The sequence below is a fragment of the Magnolia sinica genome, chromosome 9, assembly GCF_029962835.1.
Source record: "Magnolia sinica isolate HGM2019 chromosome 9, MsV1, whole genome shotgun sequence".
In the NCBI taxonomy this organism is placed as follows: Eukaryota; Viridiplantae; Streptophyta; class Magnoliopsida; order Magnoliales; family Magnoliaceae; genus Magnolia; species Magnolia sinica.
Window position 1 is genome coordinate 62,950,594 of NC_080581.1, and position 27,685 is coordinate 62,978,278.

Consider the following 27,685-nt stretch of genomic DNA (forward strand, 5'->3'; position numbering starts at 1 on the left):
TAAAATTATCTTGGAAAATTGACGGACTGCCTGAATATACAATAACACCAACATCACAGCAGCCCCATAGAACTTGGTGACGTCCACACCCCACATAGAGTTTTCTCGGGCGAGGCTTGGGTGGAACAATGGGTCCATCAAGGTCGGTTGATTCCTATCCATGTGGCCTACTGTAATGTATGTGCCTTACATTCATGCTTTCAATAACTCTTCACATCTCATTTAGGGCATGTCCAAAACATGAAGCAGATATAAATTTCAAGTGGACCACACCACCACAAACAGAGGTCATTTAACAGCCACCGTTAAAAACTTTCTAAGGTCCAATTGACCATCTAACCTGTTAATAAGATCACGCGGAACTCCACGAAATGAAAAAACAAATATCTAACTTGATTCAAAACTTTTGCAGCACACAAGATTTTTAATGATCAGTGGCCGTTGTTTCCTGTGTTGTGGTCCACCTGAAATTTTTATCTGCTTCAATTTTGAGACCATGCCCTATAATAAGCCAGAAAACCAGATGGAGGGCCCTACGGTCAGGTTCGCACCCACACAGTGGTTCTCGGGTCGCAGCTGCCCATCCGCAACGCTATCTCTTCCTTTGATGACTACTCCGGCCTGTTCCAAGCTCGGACATGCGCTGAGGGGCCGCCCTTACGTATAGATTTTATCTACATCGTTTATCCATTTTTTCATATCATTTTAAATTATTAGCCTAAATATAAGGCATCCAAAGCTTAAGTGGACCACACTATGAGGAAGCAGACGTGCTAAGGACGCCCGTCCCTGAAACCATCTTAGCCCACCGTGTTGTTTATTTGCCATCCAACCTGTTGACATGGTCAAATGCACATGGATGAAGTGAAAAACCAAATATCATCTTGATCCGAAACTTCTATGGTCCCCAACAATTTTTCAACGGTAGTGATTTAATCCCCACTGTGTGGTCCACTTGATTGTTGGATCTGTCTAATTTTTTCTCTCACAATTTAGATTGATATTCAGAAATGAATGGACGGTGTGGATGAAGTTAATACATCACGGACGCCGCTCGAAGCCCAGCCAGTCTCGAGATCGTAACAGGCGAGGGTAGTACCTAATCGGCTTCCGGAACAGGCGGGGGTCTCCCATATTCATACGTGCGAGTCGTTAGTAAAAGCTCTTTACTTTAGCTATAAATAGACCCTACGCTTTCTCTTCCTCCACATCCCAAATCCCGATAACCAATGGCTCTCCTCTCTTCTATAAACCCATTGTTCCTCATCCTCTTCCTTCTCCCTTCTCTTGTATTTGCAACCCAACAATGCAACCATCATCACTTCTCTGCTTTGCTCCACCTCAAGCATGGTTTTAACTTCACTGATTCCACCCTCTCTACTCTCCCCTCTTGGAATTCAAACAATACCGATTGCTGCTCTTGGGAAGGCATCACATGTGATGGAGCCACTGGTCACGTGATGAGCCTCGATCTCAGTAGCCTCTATATCTCCGGTCGGATTGATTCTGAAAGTCTCTTTCGTCTTCGGAGCCTGCGGAAGCTCAACCTCGCTTACAATGAGTTTGATGGCTCTACAATCCCTTCTGGTTTTGAGCAGCTCACTAGTTTAACCCATCTCAACCTCTCTCATTTGAGGTTTTATGGCCAAATCCCCCTGGAAATCTCCCGCTTGACCACTTTGGTTTCTCTCGATCTATCTTACAATGGATATTTCGATGGTCCGTACATTGAAAACCTGAAACTCGAAAACCCAAGCATGGGAGCACTCGTCCAAAACCTGTCGAGTCTGAGAGAACTCTATCTCGACAGGGTGGACATCTTAGCGCCAGGTAGTGAGTGGGGCCAGGCCTTATTCTTGCCACTCCCTCGTCTTCGCAAGTTGAGCCTACAAAATTGTGGTCTTTCAGACTCCATCTATTCTTCCGTTTCACAGCTCCATTTCTTATCTGAACTCGACCTCAGCTTTAACAATCTCTCCTCTGCAGTGCCCAGCTTCACTGGGAGGCTCCGCAAGTTGATATTACAAGATTGTGGTCTTTCAGGCTCCATTCATTATCCCCTTTCACAGCTCCATTTCTTATCTGAACTCGACCTCAGCTTTAACAATCTCTCCTCTACAGTGCCCATCTTCCCAAGGAGACTCCGCAGGTTGATCTTAAAAGATTGTGGTCTTTTAGGCTCCATCCGTTCTTCCCTTTCACAGCTCCATTTGTTATCTGAACTCGACCTCAGTGAAAACACTCTCTCCTCTTCAGTGCCCGATGGCATAGGGAACTTCTCTTCCTTGACATCACTCCGCCTTGAAGGTTGTGAATTGTATGGAAAATTCCCCGAGAGCATTTTCCAGCTGCCAACCCTTCAATTCCTTGACATTTCAAACAATCCACTTCTGACCGTCTATTTGCCAGAATTCCCTCAAAACAATACTCTGCAGCAATTGATCCTATCAAGCACGGGATTTTCAGGAAAGTTACCAGATTCGCTCAATAATCTCTTGTTCTTGACTCGATTAGACCTCAGCAGTTGCAACTTGTCTGGATCATTACCATCCTCACTTTGTAACCTTACCAAACTGCAGTACTTGGATCTTTCAAACAACAGATTGTACGGCCCAATTCCTTCCTGTGGAAACCAACTTCAGAATCTCCAAGAGATCATGTTATGGAATAATTTGCTTAATGGGAGCATTCCGTCATCTTTGTTTTCCATCCAATCATTACAAATGTTGGGTCTCTCAATTAATCAATTCAGCGGTCAACTTGGCGAGTTCCACAATGCCTCTTCTTCACAGCTGCAGATCATCTATTTGCAGGACAACAACTTGCAGGGGATGATACCGAGATCTATCTTCCAACTTACAAGGGTTCAAGTACTTGATGTTTCTTCCAACAATTTCAGTGGTGTTGTGCAGATAGGTTTATTTCAAAACCTCAAAAAACTTTACAATCTGGAACTTTCAGATAACAACCTGTCAATCCAGGATGGTGGTGTTAATTCTACATTTGTTTCCACCCCCCAGTTTGCATTGTTGGGGTTGCGGTCTTGTAACATTAGTACATTTCCAAATTTCTTGAGAAATCAAGAACGGTTGGGGGTATTGGACCTTTCTAACAATAAAATTAGTGGTGAAATACCGAAATGGATATGGGAGGTTGGGAATGGGACTTTAAGCTCTTTAAATCTTTCTCACAATGCTCTGCAGGGAATAGAATCACCATCTCCCCATCTTTTGTCAAGTGCCTTGCTTTATCTTGACCTTAGCTCCAACATACTTGAAGGCTCACTTCCCATTCCATCACCCTCCATCGTTTTCTTTTCAGTTTCAAACAATAGCCTCGTTGGAGAAATCCCTCTGTCAGTTTGCAATGCAATATTCCTATTAGTCCTTGATTTATCTGACAATCGCTTCCGTGGTCAGATTCCACCGTGTTTGGGTGAGATTGGCGATGCCCTTATTGTATTAAATCTTCAAGGAAATGCTTTCAATGGACCCTTGCCTCAGACATTTAAAAAGGGATGTAATATACAAACTCTTGATTTTAGTCGAAATCAATTAGAAGGCCAAGTACCAAGGTCTTTAGCTAACTGCAAAATGTTGGAGCTATTAAACCTTGGAAACAATCAGATACAGGACACTTTCCCCTTATGGTTGGAAGCTTTGTCTCAAATGCGCATCCTCGTCTTAAGATCCAATCAATTTCGCGGCACCATTGGGCATCCTCTAACAAATCACTCCTTCCCATTGTTACAAATTCTCGACCTCTCTTCCAATAGCTTCGAGGGTAAGTTGCCATCAAATATGTTCAAGAGCTTGAAGGCAATGATGGAAGAAAACAAATCCCAATCTTCGTTCCTTGGAAAAAAGATCGATGATTCATATTATCAAAATAGAGTGTCTCTAGTCAGTAAAGGGCTGCAAATGGAACTGGTAAAGATCCTTACTGCCTTCACTGTAGTGGATCTCTCAAAGAACAAATTTCACGGAGACATCTCAGAATCAATTGGAGTTCTAAAGTCGCTCCATGTGCTCAATATGTCCAACAACTGTTTAACAGGAAGAATTCCAACATCATTTGAGAACCTAAGGGAATTAGAGTCATTGGATCTCTCACAGAATAAATTGTCAGGAGAGATCCCTTGGCAGCTAATAGAGCTAACATTCCTTGCAGTATTGAATCTTTCGCATAACCTCCTCATTGGAAAGATACCACAAAGTCAACAGTTTCTTACATTTAGCAACGAATCATTCAAAGAGAATTTAGGATTGTGTGGACCTCCACTGTCAAGGAAATGCGAAGATGCAAAGGATACACCGCCGCCCGCTCTGTCAACATTAAAATTGGAAAGGAAATACGATTGGGAATTAATGCGGATTGGATTTGGAGTTGGACATGGAGTAGGAGTGGGAATGCTTTTCTGGACTCTAGCACTTTGGAGGAATGGAAGGAGAGAATTCTATATATTTATTGATAGAATGCTTTCCTTGATTTTTCCTTCCATGGTGTTTTCTAAATAGCAATTAAAAAAGGTTTTTGTTATTTCCTCCTTTTTTGTAATTTGTGTTTGGCTTGATCTATATGATGTATGGCAGTTGTTTCTTGTGTTTGCACCTGCCCTAGTGGCTGTAAAGAACCATTTTCATATTAATAAAATTACAGGTGGTGTGCTCAATATATATATATATATATATATATATATATATATATATATATATATATATATATATATATATATATATATATATATATATATATATAAATTCTTAGCTGTCTTGTTTGTTTTCACATTTTAGCCTACTTCAGCAACATGATAACCTAATTTATGAGGTGGATGATCTAATCAATGTAACCTACCTAGCTAAAAGTCTTTTTCCCCCTTCTGTCTTTCCAATAGTCTGAACAAATGTGGGCTAAGCCAACATTCAGATGAAGAAGAGAGGTGTTTTTCCTATTATATATTTTTATACTCGGTATTCATTAATGATCACACATGTAGAGTTCTTTCACTTTCCCATATCTATGTATGCAGTGTGTAAGCGTAATCACTTGTTACTATGTGGAAATGATCATCTACTCCCATATCACAATAACTTGTAGTTTTCTACTTGTGAGGGGAGACTTCGACAATCTAACTAAGCAAAATGGGTTGTGCATTAGGTTCCAAACATATTTCATAGACCACCATGTAAAAAAACCAACCAATAAGATGATTCATGTCATCAGAACAATAACTATTTAATGGACAATCAACATAATTTAATGAGAAGGTAGGCCGATTCAGCAACGAGCCTTACATTTGTTATGCCCATCATCTATTGCTTAGGGTTCTAAAGAATCAATTTTATCAAAAAATCCTAACCATCCCATCCATGGTTTGGCTATAGATAAATATTAAAAAGAAGTCCCACATATGGATGGATTAGATCATCCAATTGATCTGATTTTCATATTGTAATCCATTTTATGTTTGCTAAAACTAGTAAACACCCAGTACAATTGATTGGACCGTGCAAGTATTGTCACGCCCCAAACTCGGAAACTGGGCTCACAAAATTTTCGATCACCAAATCCGGTGCCAACAGCCTCCGTAGTACCCCATTCTCAGCTCCCGGCACGCACAAACCAGGTTCCAATCCTGAGATCCTACAAGAAGGATTTTTCAGTATGAATTTATTTCGTAACAAGCATAACCATAATCATAACTATAACCCACGAACAATAACCAAGACACCATCACAAAATCCACTATGATCAAAAACTTTAAGGTACAATGTGCATAAAGGAAAATACAATGATAATAATAACGGAAACTCCTGAAGTTCGATTGTACGCTCCTACTCCTACTAAGTTATGGCTGCGTCCTGACATCACCTGCATGCATCAATCGTACATAAGCTTATAGAAATCTTAGAGGGTGGTTAGAGTGTGTGCACAATATAAGCATGCTCAGAATGCAATATCAGATTAATGCAGAATATGCTGGCGAATCCATGAATACTATCAGTCGTACCAAGGCTATACGATGCAAGGCATGAATGATATCGGTTATATCAAGGCCATGCGATGTAAGGCGTGAATGATGTCGGCCATACCAAGGATATGCGATGCGAGATGCAACTCAAGCATAACAATCCTCATCTGAATCCACATATCAATGCAGCTCATCACTAGAGCATCAAATATCAATACAAATCTCACTCCGAAGAATCACTGGGGTCTAGTACACTCTACGCCAGCTTGTCGCCCTTGTCCAAGCACACTAGGTAAGTTGAAGAGACTTCACTATCCACCTACCAATATTGGGCCCGGCTCATCGATAGCGGACCCATTCCTCAAGCTAGTCAAACTCAACCTAGATATTTTCCTCTCACTCAGGTGGGTAAGGTCACACCCATTTCCAACCGACCATGACATAGTGGGATACGTGGCCTACTGGTATGCGGCCCTCGTGTGCTCATGTATCCACTCGGTCTCGACGTTGGAGTCATCCTTTGGTACCATCGAGTTTACGAATTTTCACCTAGGGACATTTATGATGCCCCAATGCTAGTAACAGTATTTTCGGTGTCCAATGCAGCCATCCACGATATGCTTGTGGAGGCTATGACCTTAATGTCACTAGGGCGTAAAGAAATTATATCACACAAATGCGAGATGCATAAATCATACTATCCAGTCATGCACCAATCCTGCGCGTACCACGCACTCATGTGAGCAACTCCTCTTATTAGGGAGTCCCATAGTAATCCGCCTAATGGCATGTGCGATGATCAATCACTCCTCATATCAAGCATACATATGATGTGCATGAGCATGGATCGTGAAGCTATACTAAGCATGTTATATGATGATGATGTACTCTTCTCATAACAAGGATGAGCCTAGACGGTCTACTCATATAAAGAATGGGCCTAACAATCATGGGGGACTAACGGTTTGGGTTAACCCACTAATGAGAGGTGAGAATAGGCCTATCAATGTGCCCTAGGGAGAGTTACAATGTGGACATTTAATCATCATTACTCTTGCAATGTGGACATCAAACCATCATTGCTCCCAAGACATGACCCATCATAATCATCATTACATACATCATGGTTGAATCACACATCACAATGGGCCTTGTATATATCACATTGGGTCTCACACAAAGGCCTCACATACATCTCATTGGGCCACATACAAAGGGCCTCACGTGCATCACATTGGGCCTCACTCATGGGCCTCAAATATATCATAATGGGCCACGTCCTATGGGCCTCGAATACATCACAATGGGTCACAACCCATGGGCCTCAAACACATCACAATGGGCCTCTCATATGGGCTCAATATACATCACATCAAGGTAGGATCCACAGATTATATTTTCATTTTATTATATCTACACCATACATCTATTTTTAGAGATTATTATCGAGCATTACCCAAAAATGAATCATATCAAAAGTTCATCTGAACCATACCACAAATAGAAGTGGAGATAATGATTTCACCATTAGCAATTCACAGGGCCACCATAATGTTAATTTATTTTCCATCCAATCTGTTTATAAGGTCACAAAGGCCTGAGTTAAGAGAAAAAAACAAATTTCATATTGATCCAAGACTTTTGTGACCCCTAACGGTTTCAATGGTGGACGTTCAATCCTCCACTGATTTTTGCAATGTGGTTCACCTGATAGACGGTGTGGATATAGAACATATACATCAGCGGTGGGTCCCACCATCTAGCCATCTGGACGGTGTGGATAAGACCCATACATCTTAGACGGACCCACAGAACTTGCTGACGTTGTTATAGCAGCTATCTTGCTGCTGTAAGGTGGATGAACAGCGTGGATGAAGTCCATACCTCAGGTGGGTCACGTCCAGATGGACGGACGGTAAAACACATAAATCATGTGGGACCCATGTCCCTGTACCGGATGGACGGAGTGGATGTAAAGCACGTACATCATGGTTGGCCCCATGGCAATGGACGGCGTGGAGAAACACATACCCCATGATTAGATCCACGAACTTGCTAATGTCAACAACAGCTACAACTGTTGACGGTGTGGTTACAACGCTACATCATGGTGGGCCCCACCTACCAAATGGATGGATGATTTGAATATAACATATACGTCATGATCCACCGAACTTGCTAACGCTAGACAATAGCTGTCTACTGCTGGCAGCAGACGGACGGTCTAGATATACAATTTATACATTCAAGGTGGGTCCCACGTCGATGAATGGAGTGGATTAAAACCCCTACATCATGGTGGAATCCCACCGTCCCAACAAATGGACGGTGAGGATATACAATACATACTTCAAGAGGACCCACCGTCCCTAGCAGCTGGACGTGTGGACTGCCACATGTGTAGATGGGTCCCACGTCCAAGGCCTGCTGGACGGTGGCATGGATAAAACACATCTATCATGGTGGGTCTACGTGGTGGCCCACCATCGCTGGATCAAGCTGACATTTGTGTTCTCCCTCGTCCAGGCCAGTCAGCAAGGTGGGCCGCTGCTGCTGGACAGTGGGCGGCCCACTGCTGGGTAGGAAGAACATACAATGTACATATCAAGGTGGGTCCACGAGGTGGTCCACTAAGGTTTTGGATCAGCCCATCAAACCAAGTAAAAAAGAGAGAGAATAGTGAGATGGAGGGGCCCCACCACTATGGGCCCCTCAAATACATGCTTCAATACATACATCAAGATGGGTCTCAAATAGGATCCATACCATCAATCAGTAGGCCCCACTTGGTCCATCACAAAAATCATAATCTAATCCAATAAACACCCACCGATTTCGCTCCTTCTTGGCTCCTTGAAATGCTAAGCTCCTAAGCTCTCTCTTTAATGGTAGAAGATAAGGATTGAAGGGTGGAGATGAGAGATTAGGGGGGTAGGAAGTGGGCCTTGATCTTTTCTCTCCTTAGAGCTTCTCTCATGGAAGCTTGGGATGGTAGAGAATAGAATGAGATGAAGAGAGAAGGTGATGGGATGAAAATGATAGGAGGAATGGATGTTGTAAGAACAATGACATGGAGGGTATGGGCTTGGTTGAATTTTGGATGATAGAGGGATGTGTGGAGAGAGAGAGAGAGAGAGAGAGAGAGAGAGAGAGAGAGAGAGAGAGTTGACTTTGAGTAAAGCTTGTGTAAGAGAAGGATGGGTTGTGTACTTGACTTGTAATTGATTGATTGATATGAAAGGTGGTAGAGATTCTCTCGTAATTCGCAATGCGTGACGTTTTCCTCAAAATAAATGCTGGCCCACAACTCCTGGCTTGGGTATCGCATCGGTGCGCAAGTCGTGGCATTGGAACCATGGCGACGGCACGGTCGCTAGGGTACAAGTCTCAGGTCGAGTCGACTCAGATATACGGGATGCGACTTAAGGTTGCACGCAAATGCTATTTACGCATCGCGGATCGTGGGAATTCAACCGGGAGGATCGCGGAAGCTTACAGAACGGTACAGACTAGGTTACGGGCCTTACAAGTATGCTACTACAACATGAAGTCATTGATGAGAATTTGTACCAAGAAAAAAAAAAAGAAGAAAAAAGCAAGGATAGATTCTTATGCTACCATCCACATTCAAGCACTTGACATATGCATGTATGCCACCATTAATCTCAATTACATGTGCCACATGTATCAATGTGCAAATCCATTGTATTTTAGGGTGCTTTACAAATACTGAACAAAATAGTTAATCAAGTAGCCTATTCAAATGGTAACATGACTTAGAGAGTTTACGTGAACACAACTTGGCTTGCATCCGAACAACCCTTTAGGAATTGGAGTTTCTCTTCTAAGGGGTTTGAGTTCGATCCATTACAAATAACTTCCTATTTTTCTGTACTTGTTATATTCTAATAAATCAAATCATTTTAATTGCATTGTTTCTCATATTGAAATCAATCATCCTTAGCTAGTCGTAACTAACAAATCACCGGGTTCACTTGGTGGGTTAGGAATGCCCGACTAATCAATTTGTTTGGTATACTACTCAGAGCTCACATAGCCCATGCCAGATTAATTGTATTTTGGGCTGGAGTATTGAACGTACTTTAAGTAGCTCATTTCATACTTAAGAAACCCATTTATGAACAAGGATTGATTTTACTAAGACTACAAGAAATCTCGGTATCAGCGGCGGACTACCACTGGCAGCCACAACGAACCATCAATGTATATGTAAAATGAGTGGCGTTTTTATTTAGCCGCCAGTGTACGGATAAGCAACCGCTGCTGGAAAAAAATAAAATAGGGCTTTTTCCCTTCCCGAATAGCATCCCCAAATTGCGCCCGCCAAATCTCTCTCCCAAAACCCCTTTTCCCTCTTCTCTCCCAAATCGCCCCATCCCCAAATCACGCGCGCGCCAATATTTCTCTCCCAAAACCCTTCTTCCCTCTTCTCTCCCAAATCGCCCCATCCCCAAATCCCGAAAGTCTCTCTCTCTCCAACGTCCCTCCACTCCGGCCTCTCTACATATGGCTTCCATTTCCATTGCTTGTTGAAGACGTTGAACTCTCAGCCGTTGCCCTCCTTGCTGGAACACGCCAAAGTCCGAGAAGGCCCGCAAGAGGAAGAAGCACCTGCAACAGCCGCAGCAGTATGCTACTCTCTCTCTCTCTCTCTCTCTCTCTCTCTCTCTCTCTCTCTCTCTCCGGGTTTCATTATGTCTGAAATATCTTGCAGAGTGTGATAGATGATACGCTTATACGTCATATATGGTGGAAAAATCTGATCTGCATCTTGCAGGTGGTGGTAGTTTTTGGTTTTGTTCTTTTTTTTTTTGTGAAAACCACTAGGAGTTTTTTTTTTAATTATTATTATTATTTTTTATATAAAGTATAAAGAAAAGGTAATGAAGATGATATTAAAGTTGAACCTTAACAAGTATTTTGCATTATCTGGGGAATTGTAACCCCATTCCTCATGTCCATGTCCAAAATAGAGAGTCACTTTTAGAAAAGGTGAAACACCTTTAGCATTTAGGTGAGGCTGGATGTAGAGGACATTGAAGCTTTTGTCAAAGCTCTTTATCTATGCATTTAGTAATTAGATGTCCGCATTTTATGTAAATTCCATGCCCACAATATGCTCGACTATTTGACTGATACTTTTTTTTTTTTTTTCTTTCTCTATAAAGTTTATGCTAGAGCAGAGTAGGCACTAGCTCAAATAAATAATGAGTTCAATTCGGCTATTGCTCATTGAGCACACATGCCATTTTGAGCTGGTTTGATGGAGAAATCAGAGTGAGCACGCATCCTGAGGTGTATTGTGCCTTTTGCAATAATGTGAACAATTTTAGCACAATTGGCTGGTTTTCAAATGGCTACAGATTGTTGTTTTACCCTACTATCTAATCTAGGCTTTGAGTACTCTTTTGAATTTTTGGAACTATTGATCAAAATGTTAAAGTACTTTTGACTAGGTTCTTCAGGTTTAGAGAAACCCAAGTTAGCTTGCTGCAAGTATTGACTGACTCAATTTGAATTGACTTGATCAAGTGATTTTGCTTATTACAAGTGAATCAAACTTACACCCTTTTTATCTGCAGGAATATTACCCTGTAGAAATTTGATACCCAGTCTGTTTTTCATCACCGAATCCCCCGGTGGCTGGTGAGTCTTATTAGTAAACACCTTCTTAACAAGTGCTGGGATTCGGTGTCTAGGCCAAAATGGGTATGATGGACGAGTTCGAAGCTTCTTTGCAAGTATACTATGGGGATTAGATACTGACATTTCTTTTGAAGTGAATGAAATCAAGGAGTGGATTTGAACTGCCTTAGTTCTTTTATTTTTTATTTTTTATTTTTCTTTTTTGCCTTCTTTTTTTAGGTCCATCAAGTCATTCTTCTATTTTTGCACTGTACTTTTAGAGCTGCTCATTTATTGATGACAAATATGTGTATCAAATGAAAAGCTTGTGGATGACGTGTAATTCATATGTTGGCAACCTTAAAGCTACGATCATTTTTGAATTTGCTTCATGCAGAGATCTGTAGCTTCCATAAGCAGGAGAACAGCCGTCTGATTTTCTCATCTCAAGCAAAGAAGATATTGGTTTCCTCTAATGGTATTGTAGCTTGCCCAGTTTTTTATTTATTTATAATTTTTTTTTTATACACACTGTTATTTTCACATAAGTGAGTAAATGTCAGAACGTAATTTTCATAGTATCCTGCAGGTAGGAATTGGGTTACTAATATTGCAGCAGCTAAGTGGAGTCAATGACATTCTATTTTATGCGAGCAATATTTTCAAAGCTGCTGGTAGGTTTAGTTATCAATATTTTCACCAGTATTGTGCTTTTTTTTTTTTCCAGTTGAATGTGGACAGTTGCTGTTTTTACCTTCTTAGCCATCTTTTTGTAGGCTACTAAATTCCATCTGGTCCATCCCAAGCCTAGGTAGAGGGTTGATGTCAGGTTTGTTGATGGGCATTGAACCTTTGCCAAGCAATCATAAAAAAGATCCCAAATAGCTGGGACAAGGCTATAATGATAATGATAACAATATACCATCTAATTGAGTCCAGATTTGAAATAACAGGATTCTCCTATCAAGGAGATTTTCTTGACATGGCCCATTATGATGATAATGGTGACAATATACCATCTAGAGTACCATAGCATTTTACTCACCACAAATTGAAACCACTTGTTTTGAAATATCTTATCCATTTCTCAGTTTTCAACATGCACAACATAGGCAGTCTGTAACTGTTTCCAATCTGATACGTTCGGTTAGTCTACAATTCAATATTGTCAGAATTTGCTGGCCATTGATTAGTGAGGAGACAGTTCCAACTGAATTGATAGTTCTGCATTTTAACACTTCACAGAGGGAGGGAGAGAGTTAAGGATTTCTTCAAACATGTTCAAGTTGCCACTGTTTGTCTTACTACTTTTCACCATGCCATTTGATTCATCAGCTGGTTAAGGATCTCTTCAAACAAGTTCAAGTCGCCACCGTTTATCTTACTACTTTTCACCATGCCATTTGATTCATTAGCTTGTTTTGAAAGGTTTTTGGAGGTCCATCTTGTATGGATCTGTTCATAAGCTTTGTTTTGTCTTACTTAATGGCTTGTTACTACTTTTCACCATGCCATTTGGTTCATCACAGTTTTTAGTGTTTTCAGAATGCCCTGGGAAAGGAATTGTGGTATTTGGCATGATCATCCAGGTGTATAATCAAATGCTTATAAAAAAAACAACAGCACTAACACAGAGGAGTCTTTTTTGCTGCTCTTCTATGGTGATTTGATGGATTCATGGATTTAAATTTGCTTGCATTTGATTCGATGTTTTAAGGATGCAGGGGCCTATAGTGGTCCTTTTGGTAGTCTTGAATTTTGAAGTTTATCACCTTTCAAAAAAAAAAAAAAAGAACAAGAACGAAAGAAAAGAGAGAGAGAGAGAGAGAGAGAGAGAGAGAGAGAGAGAGAGAGAGAGAGAGAGAGAGAGAGAGAGAGAGAAGTTTATAATGTTATTTTGTGGGGTTTATGTGAGGTTTTGTGGGCCTGATCTATGGCATCCCTAATGAAATGTTAAATAGAAGTGATTGGCGGGGAAGTGAGAAGTTAACAAAAACAAATGCAGCAACTGAACATTGGGTGATAAACAAATGAAAAAGAAGAAGATTTGAATGCAAACATTACTGCAATAGCTACACCATTTCAGATTATGTTTTGTATTTTAAAGTTACCACTAACAAAAAACAGGCATTATGATAAACCAAAGATCTAGGAAATATCATATAGAGGATTAAGAGAAATGAAGACTTGCCAACCATCAGCAAAAACAAGATGTCAAAGACAAATACATAGCTGAATGAAGCCAAAACAAACTTACCATTGCACAAATACATAGCTGAATGATTTTTTTTTATTTTTTGTTTCTTTCATCATAGCTCTCTCTCTTTTTAGAAGTTCATATAAAATCAAAACCATCATGGAATTCAGTTTCTTTTATAAGCTCTTCTTGCTAAAACTTTCTTTTTATCTTTTTTTGGTAGTTCAGATTGAATCAAAACCATATGAGTCTCAATCTACCTCATTTACTTTTTGTGAGCAACCTATGATTATGATAGAATGTGGTGTCAGAAACAACAATTTCTACTATGCTGAAAAATTGGTCAAAGTCTTCACCATCTTGTGGAGTTTCTGATAAACCAGACGGCTGTCCTTTAAATTACTCCATAAAAGAAAACATTGTTCTTGATTAACTAGTTTTTTATCCAAGGATATGGCTAGTTCTATTGTATGAGATTGGGAGCCTACAACTGAATGAATGGCACCATTCCAGTCTATGCACCTGCTTCACCAGAATGGTGGCATCTTAGTAAAGGCACTGGTAAGTGTTAAATATAAACTTGGTTATGAGAAAATATGAGAAATTGTGATCAAAGGGCTCTACCTTGCAAAAAAAAAACAGTTGCATTTGCAGTGTATTTTTCTTTTTTTTTTTTGCAAGGCAAAAGTAAATTAAAGAGTAATTAAGTATAGCACTATGGGCTGGTTGGCAACTTTGCAAGATTTGTTTGATTGCAATATTTACTTAGATTGGAAATGTTCAATTTTAAATATTTAGCTGTCTTTTGGGAACACAATTGGAGCTGAATGGGTCTGTTACTAATCATGTGTGTTTTGGTTTCAGGTTTCTGAGGAGTATAAGCTTGTTCCAGATACACTTTACCTCACGATATATTTCATCGACCAGTTTCTCTCTCAAAACTACATTGAAAGACAAAAGCTCCAGCTGCTTGGTGTTACCTGCATGCTAATTGCCTCGTAAGTTCTCTTTTCATCCCAGATTTTGACGAGATCTTTAAGTTCGAATAAGCATCAAAATTGTAGAATTGAACATTTTCATGGGACGCTTGTTAACAACTGAGACGCTTTTCGAGTTACTTGTTCTATTGTTTGCGTGAATGGTTATGATGAGAAGATATTTTCTTCTGAAATGTGATGGAGTGACCTTAATGCATTGTAAATCCAATGTGAACTTGCTGCTTATTTTATGTTGTTTCTTTCTTTTCGTAGTTTGGAAAAGGATGCAGAGCATAAGGTACATGGAAAAATGAATAAAGAAACAAGAAGCTCCCAAATCTTTACTTTTCTCGTAAAGTTAACTCACTTAAATACCGAAATCATATAATCCCATGCAAACTAGAAAGCTGTCACCATTAAGTTTGACCTAAATGAATTTGCTTAAATATCCATCTGGCTATATTCTTCTTACTCTTTATCAATTTCATCTGAAGTCGTTGAAACCTTCCTGTAATGGAACAGGTCTGAAACCTCTCTATTTTCGTCATTTTAGACTGTTTTTGGGAAATGTTCTGGTTCCATTTCTTTTATACTTTTCTGATTAATATTAGCTTGTATTTTTTGTTCATTTTAATTAAAAGAGCTTCCCAATAAAATGGGTGACTTGAAAAATAAAAACTTGTTATATCCTCTTCATGGAAAGGACAGTTTATTTATTTATGTTGATTTTCTCTTTTATGCGTCTTTTCCTCAATCGAACACCAGAGCAGTCAGTTGAGCTACCATGTAATAGACAAACATGAAATAAGTTTCTTCCATTTGTAGATCAGGGACGGGTGTGGTTCTCTACATAGAGAAGGCATCTTCTCAATCCAGTGTAGTTGGTGTTGTGGAAGTCGTTGTGATCATACAAGTAATTAAAAAAACCCCTAATTTACAGATTTATTGACTGAGTTTCAATCTGCCAGATTTTTGGATTCTTGTCCTAAAGTGAGCATGAGAAACAAATGGACAGAGTGGTTTGAACATGATATGAAAAGAAGGAAAGAGATAAGTGTCTTGAATTACAGTTAATAATTGTATCTAAGTTCATCAGAGATGCATTTACATGAACAGATCAACTGAGTTGTTGAACATCTAATTACAATTTATAGTTGTTAATTCATCAATTGCTTTATTTATAGTTGGTTGGATGATGAATATACTTGCGATTGAGAATAGAAATAAACAACTTACAATATATATATATATATATATATATATATATATATATATATATACCCTGGAGGATTTATTTTTTAAGGGGACATGTTATTATTGTAACTTGGCTTCCTTTGCTAAATGAACGGATGATAATGGAGCTCGTTTAAATTATATTAGGAAGCTTTGTTAGGCCCAGAGTGTATTTTCACTAACCTGTCCGAGTGGCTAAGGAAGATACTTACGGATAAGAGTTGGATTCATCTGCCAAGGTACCCATTTAGAAACCTCTCATTTTAGTTGTTGTGGCTTAGTGGTCAAGATACATTCTTTTGACATATCCTCTAATTTCATTGTCTGATTTAGGGTGAGCGACGCATACTTAAATGGAGCTGCGACGCATCGTCCCTCCCTCTCTCACTCCCAAAACCGACGGCCTCTCTCTCTCTCTCTCTCTCTCTCTCTCTCTCTCTCTCTCTCTCTCCCCGCCCCCCATTCCATCCTCCCAAAACCGACAACCTATATCTCACTTTAAATGCTAGAGGAGAGAGCTCCCCTTTGGAATTGCAGGATCCGACCCAGCAGCATCCAAAACTGCCTGCAGGTTGGCTGGAACACAGCTTTGAGAAGATCCAACTAGTAGGGGATTCCAATTGGATTTGTGCTTTAAAATTTTTATTATTATTTATCATTAGTATTTTTCTTCAATATTCTATTGTCTAGTTTAGCGTCAATGTTTTGTCTGCCTTCTTCTTTTCCTAAATTTATAACTGGATATTGTGATACGTTGGCATTAAGGCTTTAGATGACGACGACAATGAAGGACTGGATTTTGTGACTACTTGAGAATCTACTTTTAGAGATTGTTGAATGATGATGCTGTCACAAGATAGAATTAGGAGGGGGCTTAGATCTTGGAAGGTTGGAAAGGCATATGTATTATCATACATCATTAGGAAGGGTAAGTAGGAAATGCCCAAATGATTTTCAAACTGATATGTATGGCTTCTAATAGAGCTTTGAATCAGGTTTTGATCAGAATTTTTTTTTTTTTTATTATTATTTTTTGGTCTGTTTTTCCTTGTTTTTTACCCTTTGTTTCAGGTTGAGAAGTTTCTAGCGATTTTAGAGGATAATGCTGGTTGATGCTTCAGTTGTTTTAGTATTTCCAAAACAGCTAGAAGAGATAGGTAAAGTAATCATCAATCTTAATTTCCAACTTGTATTACTGTGTCTGCATAAGATTCGAGTATTTCCATGTTTGCACCCAGCATGAAGCTTGTAGTTGGCTGTAAAATATCGATCATGAATAGAGTAATAGATGCTTGCCCCCCTCTATACATGAATCTGCTCCGCTTCCTGTCATATTTTGTGCAACCATATTTCAGATTTTTCTCCAGGTGGAAATTAATTTAGAAGGTTCTCTTGCAAGCACCTTTATTTCTTTCTTTGTTTTAGAGTGCATCCTAGAGACATTTGTATCAGACTGAATTGATGGTAGGATTGAATGTCATTAAAACATCTCAATAGGCCCTGCATGTCAATTTGTATGTTCAGCTTATCCTAGAGACATTTGTATCAGACTATGAATTGAATTGGCTCTAATGATCCTAGCTTTCTTTCACTGTTTGGATTTTTAGAATTTAATGCTAGATGGCATGTATTTTAGATTTGATGGGTTCCATATTAATGAAGATTATAGATGCAAAAACTGGAAAGGAGGAACATGTTACAATTTCTGTTGATGATGGAATTCGACCGAACACATCATTGTCTGATTTAGCAAGGCTCAAACATGCATTTAAGGAGGGTGGATTTCAACAGGTTGTTGAGGTCCATGATTTCAACAGTCTGATTCAAGTAACCATTTAAGGAGGGTGCAAAAATTACCATCACTGAACCCAGACCTGGAGCAACAGAGACTGTGATTATAATATTTGGAACACCTGAGCAGACATGCTGCACAGAGTCTTCTTCAAGCATTTGTACTGAGTGAACAGGGCACTCCTTGACTTGTTGCATTGGACTGGTAAACTTCGAAATTCTGCTGCATCTGACCTGTCTTTGAGTATATATTCAGCTAGAAAGGAACAGTATGATTTGCTCCTTGTTAGCCGCTGATGGAATCACTAGCATCACAACTTCATCATCATCATAGCCTTGTCCCAAATATTTGGGGTCAGCTTTATGTAAGTCCCTAGCCTAGGTTAGTGAACAATCTTTAAAATTTTGTTATGGAAATCTGTACTCATGCATTATTGGAGAATCTGACAAACCTCTACATTCTCAGATTGCATTGAAAAGCACACGAGGGAAAGGAAATGGCTGGTTATACACAAAGGGTTTTTTTGGTTGGAGTACTGTGTTCTAAAGGAGAGGAGAGTAGAGGGAATATCAATGCTCTGATTTTTGGATTGATGGATGCTCTGATTTGAAGTCACTTCTAAAAGGACTACAAGAAATTGGAGTTGTGGAGTATCAATGCTCTGAACAGTATACGTACGTAGCCAACGCCAATTAATTGGAATATGGCTTAGATGACATGAAGGCAATCAATTTGAAATTGAATTTTTTTTTTTTTTACCCATGCACCAATGCATCAGATGGAGCAAAATGCAATCATGACCATCCATCTTCTGGTCTGTACTATATATGGGCCATGGACCAAAAGTTGTCTCAATTGGACAACTGTAAGTATCTGGGGATTGCACTTTTACCCAGTTGCCCATCATTTTGCATCAGTTTTTGCCTGTGACCATTTGTTTGTAGATCAAGAGGGTGGTGCAATTTCTTGGGCTGAGACCCATCGATGCTATGCGCCACCAGATAGATAGATGTTTTGTGTCTTCTATACACCACATGCATAGCGGTGGAAAATAATGCTTACGGCTTTTTTGTTAAATCTAAAGTTTGAAATTTGAATTTAAAGTATGAAAAGCTATTTGGTAACTACCCAAAAGAGAGGCTAAAGTCTAAACATTAAGTATTGAATTTGAAACAATCTGTTTATTAACAAATGTCTGAAATATATTAATTTGATACATTTGCTAATTCTCTAACTGTGGACCCACTATAATTTATTTTCTTTACATTCACACTGTTAATCCATTTTGACAACTCATTTTATGGCATGACCCCAAAAATGAAGTAGACCCAATCTTAGGTGGACTAAACCACATGAAATAGTGGTGATTAACCATTAAAAACTTCTCACGGGCCATGAAAGTTTTGGATCAAGCTGATATTTGTGTTGTCCCTTCCTCCAGGTCTTTGTGACAGTGCTAGCAGGTTGGATGGAAAATAAACATTACTTCCCAAGATGTTCTTAATGGTGGGTATTCAATCCCCATTTTCTCCCTAACGTGGTCCACAAAAGATTATTATTATTTTTTTGGTCCACAAGATTTGTATTTACTTCATTTGTTGGATCTTGATATAAAATTCCTGTGGTGTGGTCCATGAAATATTAGCTCCTTACAACTTCACAAGTGGGTCCATTGTTTCATACCAATTCTAGCTCTTGGTGACCCCATAACTTGGTGACACCAAGACATCATCGAGGTGGTATCTGGCACACCACAAAATCCGCTTCTACTAAAATTAGATGCCGACTCCTACCAAAGGCTTCAACTAGAATTTTGTGATGTCACGGTCCAAAAATTAGGCAAGTCCACTCCATGTAAGGATCACCAAAAGCAAGGGCCCCACACCCTTGGCTTTTTATTATTATTTTTATTTTTCTTACCAATCTTCATTGCTTCAATATAACGAAGGGTTTCTATAATGTTTGACTTGTATTATGTATTTGTCTTTGGTTGTAAGATGCTTATTCAAAGTGGAAGTAACTATATAGAGTGTAGGCTCAGGGGTCCACAATGCTTACATGGATGCATGATCAAAGCTGCTCATTAGGTACAAGCCACTATATGGCTTTCCTTGTGCTGAATTCAGGTCCATCCACATTGAGTTGCATGCTAGTTAATGCTTCTATAAAAATACTCATATTGAGTTGCATGCTATGGTGCTTATGATGCAGTTTTATCCTTGAAGAAAAATGGAAGAAAAATCTATCCACATATTTATAAAATAAAAATAAAAAAATAAAAATTCATAGTTATTTCTCCTCCATCTGCTAGTTACAAGTATTTATTGGTTCCTTTTATTTTATATCAAATTTATTTTTTGGTTATTTTATTTTGTTTTGTAAACTTTTGTCTTTGCATTGGTAACTGAAAGTGGAGCATTGGTATCAGAGGGGGGCTTTGCTGCTTCATATGGGGATTGATATGGACTTTATTCGGTATGGTTGTTTTTGCAGGAAATATTTATGACGGAATATTTAATTTTAGATAGTGTAACTCAAATTATGAGTGTATATACTGTTTTATTACCTGACCTCTATACATGACAAGGTGGTGCTGACAAAGGTCCTCTATATGGCATGAGTTTTTGTTCTTGGGGTGCATTTGAGAAGTCCCGCCTCGAGCGTCGCTGAAGTCCGTTGATTTTTTTTTTTTTTCCTTTTGTTTTTCCTTGTGTCTCAATCTATAAATTTTCTATCTATTATGTAACCTTTCATTCTCAGGCGCCCTGTAGATGAGGCTGGTTGTAAATGATTTACAGGTTGTGTTTGAATGCTAATTTAATCTTGTAAAGGTCTTTTGATTTTGTAGATTTAGCCTAGCAGAATTTTTAATTGTTTCTATTATTTATTCTTTTACACTGTAAATGATTTACCAGCGTTTTAAACAGATTTTAGCGGCGTCTTTTAATCTCTCATTAGCATTGTTACAACTTTTTACCGACGTTTGTTGTTACTTTTAGCGGCGTTTGTTGCAAATTTTACATGCGTTCCTCCTATCTTCCGGTGTTTCGTACAGTTTTGCGGCGCTTTGACATTTTTACCGGCAGTTAGTAGAGTCGCTGGAAATGATAATGAGCGCCGGTAAAGATCTACCTTTAGTAACGGCCGCCAAAAACGCCGCTAAAAATGAATGAACGCCGGTACAGAGCAACGCCCTTTTTGCGGCAGCCGCCAACCGCCGCTAATTCTTATACCGCGGTTTTTTGGACTTTTAGGGGCGGTTCTGGCCGCCGGTAATGCCTATTTTTCTTGTAGTGTAAGAAGATATATATATTATGTTGCTTTAATTAAGAATATAGAAAATACGTAAGTTTTCTTTTCCCTTCCTATCTTCTCTTCTTCTCTATACAATTGCAAGTATAATGCTTAGATTTCATGGTATTTAAGCAACCAATAATAAAAACTTTATCACTTCTTTGACATATAGCAATCATCTTGCAAGCCACATCAGACTCAAAGAATATCCTTTCTTCTTTTCATCCCTAAGTTTCACTATGAAAGAATAAAAGAATAATCTACAATTTCTATACTCTTCTGTTTTTCCAACTTTCTTAGATATTCTATTTTCAAGATTTTTAACATGACCTCTGCTTCCTTGTTATCTACCATTTCTTCAAAAATTACAGTGCATATCTTCTTATTAGCTTAAACTAGCCCATGAAATTTCGATTGCAGTTCTTGAGATGTTCTCACAACAGTCAGAATCCCATGCAAAATCCATGAGCAACAACCAAAATTGTAAGTAGGGAACCACATATATCAGTTAACGCTACAAAACAACGAACCTTTACCGGCGGCCAAAACCGCTTCTTTATATCGGCGCTTGTATATATGTCGGTAGAAGTTTTCCGGCGGTAAGCCATTTTTAACGGCGCTTATCCGAGTGCCGGTAACAGTAGTCTTTGCGGCGCTCTCACCAGTTTACCCGGCACTTTTGCTGGGCACTGGTACTTCTGACAGAAGCGCCGTTAAAAATTTATCCAAGCGCCGGTAAAAATAGCTTCCCAGACACTTTTAAACACGGAAAGGCACCGACAAAGATCTATACAAGCGCTGGTGAAAATTCTTGTACAAATTTGAGTAGCCTCAGCATAGGCCAGTAATTTTTTTTAATTATATATAATTCAATTGAAACCTGTATTTTTTTTTACTATTTGAAACATTAAAAAATGATGCAAAACAATTCAAACTAAATATTAAACAAAATCTATATCACTTCACAATAAAAAATATATATAATATTTTTTACAATAAATTGAAAATGGTCTTAAATAATTTAAAAAATAAATCCTCTATATGGTACTCCTAGCGCAAGTAGCATCAAAAGGCTGAAGTGCTAGTTTGTGGGCCTAAATTTAGGCACAATTGATTAAAATCCTGCACACAAGGAAATAAAAAAAAAAAAAAAATCAAAATAGGGCGGTATATTTATGGAAAACATTAGAAAAATGATGCATTTTCTCTTTCAAAATCCTAATAGATGTTTACGACATACGAAAGAAAATGAGAAACCATGACCAAAAATTAATGCAAACCTGTTAATGTGTGTCACTTACTGACTACATGCCCATGAAGTTTAAGATAGGCTTTGCAGCAAAAATGAGGAGAACAGCTTGTAGAACGCCAAGCACTCCATCGGTAACCAGTGCTGAAGACACTGACGGTATATACCTTCTCTCATACCTACTACCTGCCATATTTTGATTTTCAAAAGCAATGGATGGGTGGTACTCATCCTTGCCAGAATCTAATAGAGCAATGATGAAAGAAAGCATGTTGATTTTCTAGGTGGTTGAATTGAACTAAGAAACTCCAAATGGATGTGAACATGAAAAAATCAATATGAAAGGGATCAAAAGAAAATTCAGACACTTTCTAATTTCATCACTTTATCTGACCTACCATTTCTTCTTATTAAGAACGAGGCTGTATGGATGTTGGCATACCAAGATGTGAAGGCAAGTTTTTCATTTCACTGCTTAAAGGTAAAGCCTCTTCCAGATTTTCATTTCTTCGTTCTTCAGTGCTCATCATCTTACACGCAACATCTTCCTCTGCAACAAATGATGTTGTAACACTAACAAGTGGGAAGATAGCAACCTTGATACTTGATTAAATATAGCAATGGAAACTCCTACGGCAGCAAGCTCCACTGGACCTGCAAAACAAAACAAAATGGCAAGGATACATGACTTATTCTTGCAGGAGTGGTGGTACTGGGGGCCCAATTGATGTTTGCATCAAAATACCCTGTCAATTGTGTTAGCCCCCTCATGTTCACCATAGAACTCAAAAATTAGGCCGATCTAAAATTTAGGTGGGCCACATCACATGGGAAAATCCAGATTGATGAACTGAATTTCTTGCTATTTCACAGAGATCACAAGCAGTGAGCTTCCATACTTGAAAAAGTATCACTCTTTAAGTGACCTGACCTTGGATGTTTGGACAAAATACCAGGAATTGAAATCAAATAAACCTGTGCAGCAACACTATATTCTAGAAACAAGGAGTTGTTGCTCAATGGAGACATCGCCAATCCAATCTGAGAAATAAATGTAATAGATACGCATTAATCACTTTGACAGAAAATGGGAATGGTGATTTAAATAACAAAACTATAAAATAGAGAATATTAACATTTGTAGGATAATCACTTGTGCAAGCATATAACCTGTATCATCATTATCTGCATAAGTCCCAGTATGCATCTCACTCAGATGAGATTATGGAAAATGACCCATATGTGCCATTCTATCATACGTGTGTCAGATCATGAACATCCACAAGGGAGACTAACCACTAAAATGCATTTGCCTCACTGTAACAATGTTTGAAGTTCCAAATGTAAATTGAGCAGCTAACCACAAGAAACATTTTGAAAACTAGAGTGCGAAAATCAAAAGAAAAATAGTCATTGACCAATGCAGATAAGCAACCACAGAAACAATAATATTAACACCCGACATGCTATTAACAATGCTGAAGTAGAACTGAGAAACTTTATTCTGGCATTCCCAATGAGAGTTGTGTGATGCATTAGGATCATGAAACCTTTGAATACGAAAACAAGTAAATATACCTAAAGGGCAGCTATATCATCAATTGATAGGAGTGCTAGAACCTGCACAAAGAGAGATTACAATAGGTTTATGTTGTTCTGCACATCGCAAGATTTAAATAATTCGGGGGCTTCAAAAGACAAGGCTTCATGGAGGACACTAATCTTGGAAAGTACAAGAGAATTTGAGCCTCACTTTTTCAATATTTTCCATCATAACTCCTTTAACTTCTGAAACATGAGCTTTCTCAATCAGAGATGCATCCTATCAATTGATGACAACATTAGCACCAACAAACAGGCAGTGTATTCACATAGATTGAATCCATCACATGGCATGCTCAACACAAAGAACTTTACCTATAGAACTCGGCAAAAGGTCTTTATCACTGACATACGTGAGCAATTTTACAACTTGCAGATTATTTAAGAACTTAATGGAATATAAAGTGCATGAAGAAACATAACACTAACAGTAAAAAATAGAAGGAAAGGTAACATTTGGGAGTAGACAAGATATCTGAAGCAATAGAAAGTCATCTATCTAGCTAATGCATGACAAACAATCATTACATCCCTTCCCTTCCCCCTACCATCTAACATGTTGAATTTGGAATAAACTAAAAGCATCCTTGGCATTTTTGACAGTAAAGCATCCTTAACAGTTAACATGGTCCAATCTCGTGAGTCATAATTGACATCAATGTACCATCTCATTTTTTATAGTAAAAATGGTTGTCAATAATAATAGCCCTAGAGATGGATTTGCTCTCAGATTCCAATGTCATGAAACATCCCATAAATCTAATCAGTCTTTTAGCAACCTGGGGCTAGGACAAGAGACAGGATGCAAAATGTTTCAGACTAAGAAAATGAGAAGAACTCACTTTCTTGTTACTTGCTGCATCTTCTACTTGTTTAACCACGGTGGTTCCTTCAGTAGTAACATGCTGCATCACAAAGCACTCAGTAACCATAGAGAGGCAGGATAAACATAAGAGGGTAGTTGCTATGTTCTATTTATAAAACCAAAATGCAACTTTGGAAGGAAATGCACCCCACCTGCTTAAATATTTGAGAAACAAGATCTAAGCCTCTAGTTATTCTACAAAATAGCCTATACATCCTTGAGAGATCATCCACCTAACACGGTGAAGATAACAAGAATATTTTTTGCTCACTAAACTGAAAGACAATGCATAATCTTCACACAGCAACAACAACATAACCAACAACAAATTACATTTGCATCTCAGTTCATACCTGGTGGCTATATGTAATATTCGTGAATGCTTCCACAGGTTGTTCTACTGCAGTATAATCCTTAGCCCTGCAATTTAGAGGAGAAATATACACTTAAAACTCCAGAAAACAAAGTTAGACATGGCCTATAGTTGCATGAAGAAAGAAAGGAAGCGCTAACAGATTCACGTGCAGAAGCGAAGCAACATCTATCTCAAATATTAGCAAGTATAAATGGCAAAGAAGCAGGAGCCAGAAAACAAGTCCATAGCACAAGTTCAAAGCATGAGCAACACATAGTAGAAGGAACCTGCAACTAAGATGATCTCTACTCTTTTTCCAACTTGAAGAGCTCATGGACATCCCTCGTACCATTGCCCTAATTGAGATTTGGCCGTAATGATGAAACATTACAAAACGCGGTATCGGCCATATCAGATTTTTATTATCTACCTGTACTGGTAGTTAATAAGTTACTAGCCCTTAGATGTAACTGCCGATCCAAAGAATGCCTTCTGTAATTGAAAATCCCACAAAGTGAATTTTTGTGGGTGAAAATGACCAAAATGCCCTAATCTATCTCTTAATTTTTTTTCTAAGAAAGTGGTAAAATCAAGCATTGTGGCGCACATATCATGTGTGTATGATATCCAACCCCTCCAACAGTTGTAATGCAGAATGATGATCAAATGAACCAAAAAAGGCTGAGCCAATTATCAGGTGAGCCCCATCCAAAATCCTCCAAATTCATGTGTCACCCACCTGATGATTGGATCGGCCTGTTGCAATTGTTGGACAGGCTGAATGTAATACACATGATGTGGGCCCCTCAATGCTTGGCTTCACCACTTTTTTAGAAGGCCAAAACAATAATAATAATAATAATAATAATAATAATACTGATAATAATAATGAAACATGTGAGGACATTTTACTCCCTAAAAAGCACTTTCGGAGATTCTTAATTTTCATGAAATTAGTATTCTCAAGGAATGATATGGACAAATTCCAAAAAGAAAAAAAGAAAAGAAAAGGTAAGAAAATTGTTAGGATCTTGAAAAAAATTAACAAATTCAACATGATTTGGTTATCATGTTAATAATGGCATGTTGAGTATATTCAAGTACCATCAAAGATGAATTATTGTATCACGGATGTATAAAATATCCACAAGAAGAAAAAGAAAATGCATTAAAGAGATTGTACAAGTACATTTTCTTCTTCAGGACTTGAGATGATGGATGTTGAAGCCATCTATAATTCAAATGTTTCATCTATCAAAAAGATTCACATGTTTTTCTCATCACCTGTCTCCTTTCTTTACTTCAAGGTAATAACAATAGAATTCAATATAGTTTCCCATCACATGTGATACAGGTGTTCAAATCGGATCTAATGTTTCATTGTCCACCAGCGAGACAGGACTCTGAAGCATGCTTTGGGCATCGTGTCAATCATACTATGAAAATATGCAGGGGCTTATCTGAGAAGGGAGCTGTGGAGATAGGGCAGTGTAACAATTCAGAGGGTGGTGATTTCTGTAGCTAGAAGGTTCAAATTTAAATGTGTGAATCTTTAGCATGCGTAAGGGAAATAGAAGAGGCAAGAAATTCCCAAAACCTAACAATTGAGAGAGCCAAATTCATCACTATTCACCATATTCTACTGTAACTGAAATTTGAATCCAACTGCAACACTCCGTCTTCCAACAACAAGACCTGAATTCCCATGGAAAATATTGAGACATCCTAATCTACCTTGGTAGGATTGTACATTGCACCAAATGAATGATCTTTCATGATTATTTCAGAAGGGCTGATTCCTACCCATTTACATATTACACACTCTCTTCACATTCATGATAAATAATCAAAATTGTAAAGAAGCTTCACCAAATAAATCTCTCAAATCCCAAAAAAAAAAGTTTATATTTTTATTTTTAAAATTCTTTTTCTTTTAAAGAAACATGTAGATAATAAAAATCAAGATACTAGGAAAAAAAAACCCAGAAGGGAGAATTCGACAAAACAATATGGTCAGTTAATAACTACGTGGCTTTAGAAGCAACTGTCTCCCATTTTCCCCTTCAATGCATTTGCTAAATTCGATTAAGGAAAAGCCATTCTGTGGTTGTTTTAAAGAAGAATGGTGATGCGTTCATTTCTAGAAATCCAAAGCATGTTGATTATTGTTATTTGATATATTTTGGGATAAGAAAGCCTGAGGATGATGAATCTGTTCATGTAGGAATGCACAAACGGGGAAGTTAACCACAAAGTCAGATGTTTACAGTTATGGGGTGGTTCTTCTAGAGCTTCTAACAGGATGAGTACCTGTCAATAACAAAAGGCCTCCCGGAGAGCATATCCTGGTTTCATAGGTTGGTAACCAAAACCTACACTACAAATTTATTCAACAGCTTTTGTAAACTTGCCAAAAAAAGAAAAGAAAAAAGAAGCTTACTAGCCCCCACAAAAGCCAATATCTTAATTGGCATGAACTCAACTGCTCAAGCTAAGACTCATAA

At 38.4% G+C, this 27,685-nt stretch overlaps 2 protein-coding genes and 4 long non-coding RNA genes across 8 annotated transcripts; 4 read left to right on the top strand and 2 right to left on the bottom strand.

The window, feature by feature from the left end:
* Window positions 1-1,219: 1,219 nt before the first annotated feature.
* LOC131255533 (receptor-like protein 7) lies at window positions 1,220-4,664 on the top strand. Its single transcript, XM_058256267.1, has one exon. The coding sequence runs from the start codon at window positions 1,230-1,232 to the stop codon at window positions 4,515-4,517; it is 3,288 nt and encodes a 1,095-aa protein (XP_058112250.1). The 5' UTR covers window positions 1,220-1,229; the 3' UTR covers window positions 4,518-4,664.
* A 5,563-nt stretch (window positions 4,665-10,227) lies between these two features.
* Window positions 10,228-14,780, top strand: LOC131255534 (uncharacterized). Its single transcript, XR_009176138.1, has 4 exons — window positions 10,228-10,620; window positions 11,575-11,788; window positions 12,017-12,291; window positions 14,679-14,780. It is a non-coding gene; the product is annotated as an uncharacterized LOC131255534 (long non-coding RNA).
* Window positions 14,781-16,403: 1,623 nt separating this feature from the next.
* On the top strand, window positions 16,404-20,087 carry LOC131255535 (uncharacterized). Of its 2 annotated transcripts, XR_009176140.1 has the most exons (6): window positions 16,404-16,952; window positions 17,096-17,181; window positions 17,450-18,020; window positions 19,258-19,322; window positions 19,814-19,903; window positions 20,028-20,087. It is a non-coding gene; the product is annotated as an uncharacterized LOC131255535 (long non-coding RNA). The 2 variants fall into 2 exon arrangements; XR_009176139.1 differs by lacking the exon at window positions 20,028-20,087 and having other exon boundaries at window positions 16,405-16,952; window positions 19,814-19,992.
* Window positions 20,088-20,090: 3 nt separating this feature from the next.
* On the top strand, window positions 20,091-20,687 carry LOC131255536 (uncharacterized). The gene is made up of 2 exons (XR_009176141.1): window positions 20,091-20,291; window positions 20,404-20,687. It is a non-coding gene; the product is annotated as an uncharacterized LOC131255536 (long non-coding RNA).
* A 1,364-nt stretch (window positions 20,688-22,051) lies between these two features.
* LOC131256364 (protein DETOXIFICATION 42-like) lies at window positions 22,052-23,424 on the bottom strand. Of its 2 annotated transcripts, XR_009176773.1 has the most exons (3): window positions 23,335-23,412; window positions 22,802-23,013; window positions 22,052-22,602 (listed from the first exon to the last, which is right to left on the bottom strand). XR_009176773.1 is itself a non-coding variant. In XM_058257302.1 (2 exons), the coding sequence occupies exons 1-2, from the start codon at window positions 22,887-22,889 to the stop codon at window positions 22,415-22,417; spliced, it is 276 nt and encodes a 91-aa protein (XP_058113285.1). In that variant the 5' UTR covers window positions 22,890-23,424; the 3' UTR covers window positions 22,052-22,414. The 2 variants fall into 2 exon arrangements, 1 of the variants encoding a protein (XP_058113285.1); XM_058257302.1 differs by having other exon boundaries at window positions 22,802-23,424.
* A 1,340-nt stretch (window positions 23,425-24,764) lies between these two features.
* LOC131256366 (uncharacterized) lies at window positions 24,765-25,541 on the bottom strand. The gene is made up of 3 exons (XR_009176774.1): window positions 25,180-25,541; window positions 24,979-25,059; window positions 24,765-24,866 (listed from the first exon to the last, which is right to left on the bottom strand). It is a non-coding gene; the product is annotated as an uncharacterized LOC131256366 (long non-coding RNA).
* Between the last annotated feature and the right edge of the window lie 2,144 nt (window positions 25,542-27,685).

Coding starts and splice junctions, on each gene's coding strand:
- LOC131255533 (XM_058256267.1), top strand. CDS start 1,230: ATGGCTCTCCTCTCTTCTATAAACCCATTGTTCCTCATCCTCTTCCTT.
- LOC131256364 (XM_058257302.1), bottom strand. CDS start 22,889: ATGATGAGCACTGAAGAACGAAGAAATGAAAATCTGGAAGAGGCTTTA. Junction 22,603..22,801: donor AAACTTGCCTTCACATCTTG/GTATGCCAACAT, acceptor TTGCTCTATTAG/ATTCTGGCAAGGATGAGTAC.